At 46.5% G+C, this 12,906-nt stretch overlaps 1 protein-coding gene across 1 annotated transcript in view; it reads left to right on the top strand.

Annotated features, from left to right (window-relative positions):
* The window catches only part of LOC126204153 (uncharacterized), a 231,450-nt gene that overhangs the window by 49,437 nt on the left and 169,107 nt on the right, over positions 1-12,906 (top strand). The window contains exon 3 of the mRNA XM_049938561.1: positions 10,874-11,062. Coding sequence (XP_049794518.1) covers positions 10,874-11,062 — 189 coding nt within the window. The remainder of the gene's footprint in view (positions 1-10,873; positions 11,063-12,906) is intronic.

Here is a 12,906-nt window from a genome sequence, read left to right as displayed (position 1 = left end):
GCGCACACCTTCCGATAGTTCAATGTTTCCGTTAAAACTCTGTGAGTGGTGCTACGGGAAACCCCAGGAACCAAAGTGGAGAGATCATCCAGGGAGATCCGCCGATCTTCACGCTTGCTTTGCTGAACCTTCAACACTGTCTCCTCAGAATGCGGAACGATTTGAAGTGGAATGATAATATAAAATTAATTGTTGGAAAGGCGGGTACCAGGTTTAGATTCATTGGGAGAGTCCTTAGAAAATGTAGTCCATCAACAAAGGAGGTGACTTACAAAACACTCATCGACCTATACTGGAGTATTGCTCAACAGTGTGGGAACCGTACCAGATCGGGTTGACGGAGGAGTTAGAGACGATACAAAGAAGAGCGGCGCGTTTCGTCACAGGGTTATTTGGTAAGCGTGATAGCGTTACGGAGATGTTTAGCAAACTCAAGTGGCAGACTCTGCAAGAGAGGCGCTCTGCATCGCGGTGTAGCTTGCTCGCCAGGTTTCGAGAGGGTGCGTTTCTGGAAGAGGTATCGAATATATTGCTTCCACCTACTTATACCTCCCGAGGAGATCACGAATGTAAAATTAGAGAGATTCGAGCGCGCAAGGAGGCTTTCAGACAGTCGTTCTTCCCGCGAACCATACGCGACTGGAACAGAAAAGGGAGGTAATGACAGTGGCACGTAAAGTGCCCTCCGCCACACACCGTTGGGTGGCTTGCGGAGTATAAATGTAGATCTAGAAAGTGACGGTCTCCCGCTCCTTTGTTCGTCGTTAATTTCGGTCCGACCAGCTGCAAACTTTGTACACCACGTACGAACGTTTTTGACATCCATGCACAACTTACCATACACTTCCGTGAATTGGAGATGGATTTCAATCGGCGCAGTGCCCTTTGCCTCCAAAATCCGAGTAACTGCGCGCAATTCACACTTGGCGGTAACATCGGACGCGAGCTCCATTCTCAACTGCTGCCAAGCCAAGACTGAGTGCCTCAGCGCGGCGAGCGCATGTTTACACACAGCGCGTCAAGCAGTCTTCATAACAGTGTGACCAAATGCCACACAAACAGCGTTCTGTACTTATAAAATAAATAGGACACCATACTTTTGGGATTACCCTCGTACAACGAATTTACATAGCTGCACTCGCCACACGCTCTGGAGAAGATGTTTTATTTTTTTTTTTTTTTAATTTTGTTTTTATGAACCAAATAGGGAAGTAGGCTGTTTCATCATTTGGATCTCTAGGAGCGAGGTACAACCACATTATGTGCATGTTCTTATTCTTTTGCACTCTCTTATACAATTTTTAGGATTTGTGGAAGTGTGTCCCATCTATGCAACTAACTGAAGGCAGTTTGTTTATTGCCATACATGTTTAGCTTCTTTAATTTGTCAAGCATCTTCACGAATAAAAGAAGCGAAACTCGTATAACAAACTGCCTTCAATTAGTTGCATAGACAGAACGTACCTCCATGAATTTTGAAGCAACTAAGGAACGACGGAAAACAGAAAAAATGACGAATTTTTCAGTGTTACTATAGATGCAGAAAGTGGTACTACATTCCAGTCCTAACTCATATGTGACCGCAACGGTCGCAGGTTCGAATCCTGCCTCGGGCATGGATGTGTGTGATGTCCTTAGGTAACTTAGGTTCAAGTAGTTCTAAGTTCTAGGGGACTGATGACCACAGCTGTTAAGTCCCACAGTGCTCAGAGCCATTTGAACCTGACTCATATTCTGAAACGTAAATTCCAAAACAAGACGCCGATGTAAATGAGAATAAAATTACATAATGTGACATTTATGAGTGTTTCCAGAACACAGTCAATATTTTATCGTTATCATGCATTCACAGAAGCATGTGATCGCGAAATTTGAACGGTATTACAAATGGTTCAAATGGCTCTGAGCACTATGTGACTTAACTTCTGAGGTTATCAGTCGCCTAGAACTTAGAACTAATTAAACCTAACTAACCTAAGGACATCACACACATCCATGCCCGAGGCAGGATTCGAACCTGCGACCGTAGCGGTTGCTCGGTTCCAGACTGTAGCGCCTAGAACCGCACGGCCACTCCGGCCGGCGAACAGTATTACCAACTCTGACCACACTTTTAGGTACTGTGAAGAATAGCGTGCCTGTGTCGTATGCTAGCCGCTTCGGATTCGTGACACTGTGGCAATGCAGTGCGCATGCGCGAATCTGAGGCAGATTGCTTTTGATTGGTAGGAGTGGGAACTGGCAACAGCTTTTCGGTTCGCTAGTACCATTTGGCATCGCCTCCGAAATGAATTCAGAACAATGTTGGGGCTATCCTTCGAAAACAAGACCATTCGGTGCGCTCACGTACCGAATCGATCGGCAAAATGGCGGAAAGATACAGAATAGGGCTCTGGCCTTGTGGCTATTTCATTTAGGCCGTAGATGGTTGGAAAACCGTGGCCTAGTAAGCTGGGTCCCGATTTCAACGGCTAAGAGGTGATTGTAAAGTTCGAGTGTGGTGCAAATCCCACGAAGCCATGGACCAAAGTTGGCAACAAGCCTCTGTGCAAGTTTGGGTGACTTCACAACAGTGTGAGCTGTGTTTACGTGGAATGGACTGCGCCCCTGGTCCAAGTGCATCGATCATTGACTGGAAACAGTTAAGTTCAGCTACTCGGAGATCATATGCATCCATTCATGGACTTAAAGATCCCAAACCACAATGGAATTTTTATAGACGACAACGAGCCATCTCACTGGGCCAGAGCTGTACGCAATGGCTTTGAAGAAAATTCTGGCCAGTTCGAACGAATGATAACCGCATTTTGTATCTCCTGTTATCACTGTTATTATTATTATTATTTCTGTATTCATTGTTAAGCGACTCTCGAGGCTGTGCACAGAGTGACACTGCTTAAAAGTGGATGACTGGTAACGAGCGATTTGCAGTGATGATGCAAGTTATATTCCGTGTAAATCTAGTGTTTGGCCTGCACATCGTTACCTATCATCACTTGTAGTGCCAGCTGTGAAGTATGGGGTAGGTAGTGCTGCGCTATCGGTGTGTTTTCGTGGTTACATCCTGGTTCTCTGTGATAAAGAAAATGTTAAGAGCGGAATGTTATAAACAATTTTAGAGCTATTTGTACTGCGTACAGCAGAGGAACATTCGGAGGCGATGATTATATCAGCGTAAGAATGCATCCTCTCATAAAACACACTGGACTCGCATTCGGGAGGACGACGGTTCAATCCCGTCTCCGGCCATCCTGATTTAGGTTTTCCGTGATTTCCCTAAATCGTTTCAGGCAAATGCCGCGATGGTTCCTTTGAAAGGGCACGGCCGATTTCCTTCCCCATCCTTCCCTAACCCGGGCTTGCGCTCCGTCTCTAATGACGTCGTTGTCGACGGGACGTTAAACACCACTAACCTAACCTAACCTCTCATAAAACAGGATTTCTGAGGCAATGGTTTGTGGACAATAAAATTCCTGAAATGAAGTGGCCTGTGCAAGGTCCCGAGTGGAACACCTTTCGGATGTGTTAGAATGTCAACTTTGCTCCAGATCCCTTCGTGCAACATCAGTACCTTGTGTTGTTTCGTCTCTTGAGGAATAATGGGCTACCACATTGAGGCACCTCATTGTTAATGTCTCCAGCGGGGATCAAGGGGTCAGTAAAGGTGGAGATAGGACACACCCCGTGTTAGTATCCACTAATACCTGTCCAGATACTTTTGGTGAGTTGGTGTGTGTGTAATACCCTGGTCGGATATAAGGCTGGTTCAAATGGCTCTGAGCACTATGGGACTCAACTTCTGAGGTCATTAGTCCCCTAGAACTTTGAACTAGTTAAACCTAACTAACCTATGGACATCACACACATCCATGCCCGAGGCAGGATTCGAACCTGCGACCGTAGCGGTCTCGCGGTTCCAGACTGCAGCGCCTAGAACCGCACGGCCACTTCGGCCGGCCGGATATAAGGGATGGCCTGTAGAATCCATTAAGAACAGGTTTAATAAGTATAAAAAAATAGTGCTCAGTCATTATACTAAGGTTACAGTATATCGGAACTTCGTAAACGCCAGCGAATGCAACATTTACAGATCGGTTCACGTACGAAGATGGGTACAAGCAGTTACCATTGGAAACTCAAAGCAAAAAATCTCCACCATTTCAGAGAGAGGAAATGGAAAAGTTATACGCGTAAAAACGATTGTTACAGGCATAGGGAGAACAGTGTGACAGTTCCAGCATGTGTATCGTATGCACGGCTAGACACGTACATCAGCATAATTGTTTATTTACGACCAAGCGTTGCACAGACAGGACTGAGACGGCAACACAGGTTGGGATCTAAGATATTCATGTGCGGTTGTCGATAGCCGTGGGCGGTGGCGGTTGGTGCTAGTTTTGAGGCTGAATTAAGCATGGGATCGAGCCATAAACTGGGGGCCGTTACGTATGCATCAGCACCTGCCTGACGTGACTCCTTAAGTACACAATACTGGCGCGTAAACTTCTGCAAGCATAGGAATGCGAAATGTTGCCCGGGGACGTTGCGTGGTGACGGAACAGTGTTTTGCGCAGCTACGTTCTGCTTATCAGCATCCACCGTCGGCAATGACCAGAAAACCGTGAGCGGGTTGATCACTGAAATGTATTTTGACGAGCAATAGTATTCTTGCAAAAAAGCAGTTATGTGAAGACACTCTTATGGTACGTGCTTCAATGTCTTTCTAGTCCCTTTACAAGTTAGTGGCTGCTTTGAGAGACTGAATAGCTTTTGTACGGTTGTTACAGTTGAGAATGTTATCGAACCAGTCTCTAACCCCTATTCATGTACTGTACAACGCTGAGACTGAAATCGTGCATCATGTGAAATGTTACGTTTAAAACAAGTAGCACAAGACTTAGAAGGTGATTTACCTTTCATAAATTTAGCTCGAGCACTGAAGGAGAAATAACTGAGATTAGCGTCCATTTATGGAGCGTTTGTGTGATACGTTCCACAGACGAGCGGCTTAGTCGTCGTATCACTCTGAGATAGGGAACTCTGGTTCGGAAAGAACTGATTCAGAAGTTATAAGCAAAATGAGAAAATACCTAATCTGTCTTTTGTCTGCAGTCAGTTAGAAAGGTCTAAGTAGAAACAATTATGAAATAATTCGTTTCCTGTACGACTTACGCAAGGTGCTACAGTTGTTTGAAGTGGAATTCCGCAACTTCTACACGAGCGGGACAATGTTATCCAATGAATTCAACCCATCAAACACGATACGTAAGGTAGCGAGAAATTTAACATGAAGTCCCGCTTCGGCTTCGGAAGCTGTCTCGTACACAAGACTTTTGAAACATAGCTAAGCTCGTATATCCGTGACGTTTGAATCTTATCCACAGAACGTACGAACAGCTAACTGAAGAAAGGGAACAAATCCACTTTTACAAGTTTTATAGTAGAGAAAATAGTTTGCTTCACACAAAACCTGTAAAGCAAAATTAATCATTTTTTTCCTAAAAATACATGGTTGTACGGTGCTTTAGATTATGTAATTAATGTCCAATTTCGTATTAATGGTAGGTCAAAAACCTCTTTTTTCAATTAGACATTTTCCGCTTTTGCTGTACACAGTGGAGAATATAAATTAAAAGTCTTTTATACTAACCTAAGGACAACCATCACACACATCCATGCCCGAGGCAGGATTCGAACCTGCGAGAGTAGCAGCAGCGCAGTTCCGGACTGAAGCGCCTAGAACCGCATGGCCACACCGGCCGGCGTGGCGCCCCCGTTGCGTCCAGTGTGGGGTGTTCACGGCGAGCGATGGGTCACACCCGGCAGATAAAAATTTATTTCACATATTTTTATATTATTATTTGACATAATTTTCTGAAAGCAAATACATTTTAAGCACCATTACACCAGAATAAGGTTATGGACTTAAACATTCTCTTCAGTTTCATCCCACTCCCTATTTCTCTCTCTCTGTCCCTGTTTGTCTGTCTGTCTGTCTCTGTCTCTCTCTATTCCTTTATTTCTCTCCTTGTGCTCGGATATGTCAATATTTCATTCCAAAATTTCATCTTTTCCTCAGGAAGGAAAGTTAAACGTTTTTTAATATCATCCACCTCTAACAATTTTATGGATGGTTTGGATTTGCAGGAAAGCTCCTTGGGTAGTTGCACTACAAGCTCACAGACCGTTGATGTTTATCTTACATTGAGCTCCCTGTGGTGTATTTTTGCTTAAACAAAATTCATGATACTTTGATAGAGCAACAAGCCATCTTTGTTGCTGTGGAACGCCTTTTCCGTAAAATCATTAGTAAGGCGACTTTTTTGTCATGAGAACAACATTAAATCTGTCTTTCTGCTTCGAAGAATCGAATTTGACTTCCACCACCACATAAAAAATGTAATATCGTTCCTTTTTTCTGACTTTGCACCTGAGATACCAAAATCTCTACCATCGGGCACGAAGTAAGCAGTCAAACAAAGCTCTTGCCAGAGGCTCTTTACTGATTGTGGAACAAGCTGCAGTAAATGAAGCGGCTACCGAACTGAGCTTCTTTGTTACAATATCACGAATTCTGAAAATTTTGGACTTGTTTCCTTCCTGCAGTTAGTTATTCATGTACTTCGGTGGCTTCATGCAGGTTAAAAGAGCCCGTGTTTTAGCGAAGCGAAAAATTATTGAAACAGTCTACCATAAACTGCGAACAGGGCTACAGCCTAAAATCATCTTGGCTGCCAATTCTTGCTAGTGGGTGGCCCAACCTGCTGCCGGTTGTCACCCATCGCTCGCCGTGAATACCCCACACTGGAGGCAACTGGGGGCGCCAGGCCGGCCGCTGTGGCCAAACGGTTCTAGGCGCTTTAGTCCGGAACTGCGCTGCTGCTACTGTCGCAGGTTCGAATCCTGCGTCGGGCATGGATGTGTGTGATGGATGTCCTTAGGTCTAGGGGACTGATGACCTCAGACGTTTAGTCCAATAGTGCTTAGAGCCATTTTGGGGGAGCCCGCAGATCTCAGGTGGCATTAGTCATCACGTAAGCGGCAAGGATTCGCCGATGGGAACAAATGTCAAATATTCAAAGCAAAACGTCTGAATCCTTTTGCACTGATCCTGTCAACCATCCAGGTCATACTTTGCGAGGACGACCAGGCGTTTTCAGAAAATATATATGAAACATCATACACAACCACAAAATCCATCCACATCGCAGCGTGCAATAGCAGCCGAAATGTCGGTAATTTGTCACATACACAGTCCAAAATAAACCTGAAGCACCCAAAAGGGAAGCAGAAAACGAAATTTCACGGGATGAGACAGTCGAATTTGCTAAGAAATTGGCCACATGAGCCCACTTATAAGACTGACGTACTCTCTCTGGTCTCGATGCAAGCACTGATTCTGTTGGGAAGGAGTTTAAGAAGTCATTATGTCCCCCCTTGAGACATGCCGATGAACAAATTTTGTAACTGGTACTTCATAATCTGGATACTGACACTGGGATAAAGCTGGCGTCCGAGCTGGTCGCACAAACGTTCTGTCGGGGACAAATCTGGGCATCTGGCTGCCCACAGACCTTCCTCAGCATCACGTAAACAGATCTTAGAGTCAAGTGCCACATGTGAGAGCGCGCTCTAAAATAATGGTTCAAATGGCTCTGAGCACTATGGGACTTAACTTCTGAGGTCATCAGGCCCCTAGAACTTACAACTACTTAAAGCTAACTAACCTAAGGACATCACACACATCCATTTCCGAGGCAGGATTCGAACCTGCGACCGTAGCGGTCGCGCGGTTCCAGACGGTAGCGCCTACAACCGCTCGGCCACTCCAGCCGGCAGCGCGCTCTAAAGTAGAAAAATGGCACCATGATACCGTCGCATGAGAGATAACATATGAAGATGCAGGATGTGCGCGACGTACCGCAGTACCGTCAAGTACCATCAGGCACGACCAGCCGTGAACTACAGTCATCATATCCCATGGCACCCACACAACATGATTCCAGGAGGAACCACACTCCGCTTTTCCCAAACACTGGGACAATGGCATCTCTCAAGAGGCCGCCGTTGTACTCGCGAACGATGGTCAGGCAGGATAGCGAAGAATGGCGATACATTGCTGAACACAATGCGGCGCTATTCGGCAGCAATCCATGCTTCTCGGTGACGGCACCTGTCCAAACTCAGCAGTTTGTGTTGTGGCCGGTAATTCTGTAGTCTGGCTATTGCTGCTATCCAAAAAATCGTGTGGGATAACACATAATGTTTCAGTAAGTCCTTTACTTGTTGTAGGATAGCAGGCCCAGATGTTACGCGGTTACGATGCGCTCGTTGCACAATACGGCTGTTCTTCGTTGCGGTGGTCAGATGTGGTCGACCGGAACTTTGTATGCTTGCCCGGCGTTCCCATACCTTCGGCCACATAGGGCCATTGTCACATCTGAATGCCCAACAGATGTGGATATTGCACCAATTGTCGAGCCGGTCAAATGAGACCCATAATGAAGCTCCTTTCAGACACTGTCACGTGTTGATAGCGCTGTCTTAGACGAATACAAGGCATCTCCACGTCCTTAACAATGATCACTCAACATCTGTTGCTGTTCACACCGCTTATACAGTCCACTAGGGCTGATAACAACATTAATACCCTCCGTTGGCTACTGCATCCTTCACAGAAAATCATGTCTGTAATCATTGGGAAGGTTATCAGAAACAAAGGTTTCACAGCCTTTAGTGAAACATGTTCCTATTGCTTCATTCAACAAATACAGCCAACTGATAGTGCATACATTTGGTTGTTTTACGACATGGTCTCCATATCGGTTTAGGCACTTGTTGCTTCTTGGGATGAGTCTGAGTATATTCTCATGTCAAAAATCCTGTTCTTGCATGTTCAGCCACCAAGTCGCGAAGTGTTTCATCTCCTCGTCTCTAATGAATCGTCGGCCTGCTAGGTGCACCTACAAGTGAAAAAACTGGTTAATATCCCTTGGAGTGGGATCCAGGTAGTAGGGAAGGTTTCGATTATATTCAGGCAAAACTGCTCCAACAGCTTCGCTATCCTCTTGGCTGAGTCGCGCGTTGCAGTAAAGGAAGGACTCGTGGCCGTTTCCATCTGATCGCTTCGCGCAAGTCGTGTCAAGATCTCCCAGTAACGGTCAGCGGTCATTGTCTTCCATCTTGCCAAACACTCCACGAGTATAACAACCGCTCTCTCCGAAACATGGTGCTAATCTCCTTCCCAGCAGATGGCATCACATTAAACATCTTCGTCTTTGGAAAGTATGGGTCTCTCTGCTCCGTCGATGACCGCTTACTGCTGAGGGTGTGATGCTGAAACCACATTAAATCACCCATAACAATGCGGCAGCCAATGTTCTCTTCTATGGATAACGGTTGAAAAAGTTGCAGACTTGCCCGCATGCTCTTCTTCTTGTGTTGTTTGGACGGATTTCGTGGAACCCACAGGAACAAACTTTACGATACTGCAGAATATTGTGAACAGTGTTTCGCAAGCTTCCGAACATTTGCCGTCATTTGCCGTAACGTGATCCTCCTTTTGTCCTGGATCAGCTCCTCCACGCCAACTATGTTCAGATGTTTCGATGCCGTGATGGGTCGGCCACTGGGATACTTGTCTGTGACGTCCGCTGTACCAGCCGCAAACCTTCGACGTAATTCTGCAGCATGCTGAAGAGACGTTACCGCCTCTCCGTATACTTCTACCAGCTGCCAGTGTATTTCAGCCGGGCCACAAAAATCGTATAAGTGAACGGAATTCTTCCCGAGAACAATTTTCCAACCGTGTCGCCATCTATATTTACCTCCAACTAGCGCTATAGGTGGTGTGTTGCTGAAACACTGCACAATTATCGACCTTATGTATCACAATTAGTACACGCTACGAATATCTCCATAAGAGACGAAACTTCATATATATTGGCCTTGTAACCTTAGTTTTCGATCACCCCGACCATGTCTTCTGGGTGTGTCACTTTCGGTGTCATGTAGTGAATGACGCGATACAACACTCAGAAAATTTTTATTGAAAAAGTGATAGACTGAAACTTCCTGGCAGATTAAAACTTTGTGCCGGACCGAGACTCGAACTCGGGACCTTTGCCTCTGCCGAGCACGTGCTCTAGCAACTGAGCTACCCAAACACGGCTCACGCACCGTCCTCACAGCTTTACTTCTGCCAGTACTTCGTCTCCTACCTTTCAAACTTTCTGCAAGGTTCGCAGGGGAGCTTCTGTGAAGTTTGGAAGGTAGGAAACGAGGTACTGGCGGAAATAAAGCTGTGAGGATGGGGCGTGAGTCGTGCTTGCGTAGCTCTGTTAGTAGAGCACTTGCCCGCGAAAGGCAAAGGTCCCGAGTTCGAGTCTCGGTCCGGCACACAGTTTTAATCTGCCAGGAAGTTTCATATCAACTCACACTCCACTGTACAGTGAAAATTTCATTCTAGAAACATCCCCCAGCCTGTGACTAAGCCATGTCTCCGCAATATCATTTCTTCCAGAAGTGCTAGTTCTGTAAGGTTCGCAGGAGAGCTTGTGTGAAGTTTGGAAGGTAGGAGACGAGGTACAGGCAGAATTAAAGCTGTGAGGACGGAGCGTGAGTCATGCTTGTGTAGCTCAGTCGGTAGAGCACTTTCCCGCGAAAGGCAAAGGTCCCGAGTTCGAGTCTCGGTCCGGAACACAGTTTTAATCTGCCAGGAAGTTTCATATCAGCGCACACTCCGCTGTAGAGTGAAAACTTCATTCTACAAATTGATAGACTGTCTAGAGCAGTAGGACCTCAACTTTAGAATGGTACCTGTTCGACGCCTGTACATGCGCAGTTGCAAGAGAGGGCCGTGTGGCTGTTGCAGCAGCAGCAGCAGCAGCAGCAGCTGGAGCCGTTCTACGTGCGCTCGTCGTCGTCGGTGACGGCGTTCACCACGTCGACCAGCAGCACGCACAACAACCTGCACTCGCCCGCTCGGGACGGCGACCTGGTCAAGGGCCCGCACCACGACTACGCCGCGGGACTCGACGCGGCGCTAGACGGGCCCACCGACGTGAGTACTCGGCTGACTCCGGCATGCCGAAGCTCCCACTTGTAACACCTCCGTTTATTATCCCGACCTGATCTGATCGAATAGCAGTCCAATATTTATTATTAACATGACCGTGAACCTAATGGGACTGGTAACCGGAATTGACTGCTACGGAAGTTGTTACTTTCCAGTTCGTTCTCCTCAATACTATAATACTGAATGTCTGGTAATGAGGAACACCAGCAGAGTTTTACTAATTACGAACTTATATTCCCCTCAAAACACAAAAAAGGAGATAGCAACTGCCTTCGTCATACATATCTAATTACGGCTAATCTCAGCACAGGCTTTCTTCATTTTCCATTATCGTCACACGCTAATCCATCACTGCATCCGACACTGCAATCCAAGGTTAGGCCGGCGCGGTAGACGCGAAACCAAATATCGGCACTAGCAACGTCACTGATCACTTTCATAATGATAGTTCTTCACTTTCCCGGTATTAATCTATTACATAGGGGTCTAACCACGGCGATGGCGACACCCTTCTCCGTTCAAGACACTATTTCAACAATGGCCTTCACACACACACCATTCCCGCCAACCACAATGGCGCATCTCCACTCGATCTCGCAACACGTCACAATCGATTGTTCGCCCTATCGACCTGTGCCGAGTGCAAAGTTATAGTAAGGGCCTACGGATCCCTTACACTCTCTGCGCTGCTCTCCAGACCCTGCCGGGCCAGCTCCAGTGCCGCCACGGTTTCTCGAATGTATACGATTTCCCTTCGACGACGTTACTCGTTCAGGCGGAAGACTGTAGCGCTACACTATGTGATCAAAAGGATCCGAACACCCTCAAAAACACACATTTTCATATTGGGTGCATTGTGCTGCCACCTACTGCCAGGTACTCATTATCAGCGAGCTCAGCAGTCATTAGACGCCGTGAGACAGCAGAATGAAGTGCTCCGCGGAACTCACGGACTTCGAACGTGATCAGGAGATTGAGTCTCACTTGTGTCATACGACTGTACGTGAAATTTCCACACTCCTAAACATCCCTGGGTCCACTGTTTCTGATGTGATAGTGAAGTGGAAACGTGAAGGGACACGCACAGCACAAAAGCCTACAGGCCGACCTCGTCTGTTGACTGACAGCGACCGCCGACAGTTGAAGACGGTCGCAATGTGTAATAGGCAGACATTTATCAAGACCATCACACAGGAATTCCAAACTGCATCAGGATCCAGTGCAAGCACTATGACAGTTAGGCGGGAGGTGAGAAAACTTGGATTTCATGGTCGAGCGGTTGCTCATAAGCCACACATCACGCCGGTAAATGCCAAACGACGCATTGCTCGGTGTAAGGAGCATAAACATTTTAGGATTGAACAGTGGATAAACGTTGTGTGGAGTGAGGAATCACGGTACACAATGTGGCGATCCTATGACAGTGTATGGGTTTGGTGAATGGCCAGTAAACGTCGTCTGCCAGCGTGTGTAGTGGCGACAGCAAAATTCCGAGGCGGTGGTGTTTTGGTGTGGTCGTGTTTTTCGTGGAGGGGGCTTGCACTCCTTGTTGTTTTGCGTGGAAAGATCACAGCACAGACCTATATTGAAGTTTTGAGCACCTTCTTCCTTCCTATATTTGAAGAGCAATTCGGGGATAGCGATTGCATCTTTCAACACGATCGAGCACGTGTTCATAATGCATGGCCTGTGGTGGAGTGGTTACACGACAATAACATCGCTGTAATGGACTGGCCTGGACAGAGTCCTGACCTGAATCCTATAGAACACCTTTGGAATGTTTTGGAACGTCGACTTCGTGCCAGGCCTCACCGACCGGCATCTATATC

The sequence above is a fragment of the Schistocerca nitens genome, chromosome 9 (genome assembly GCF_023898315.1).
Source record: "Schistocerca nitens isolate TAMUIC-IGC-003100 chromosome 9, iqSchNite1.1, whole genome shotgun sequence".
Lineage (NCBI taxonomy): Eukaryota > Metazoa > Arthropoda > Insecta > Orthoptera > Acrididae > Schistocerca > Schistocerca nitens.
This window is presented reverse-complemented; position numbering and strand designations above follow the sequence as displayed.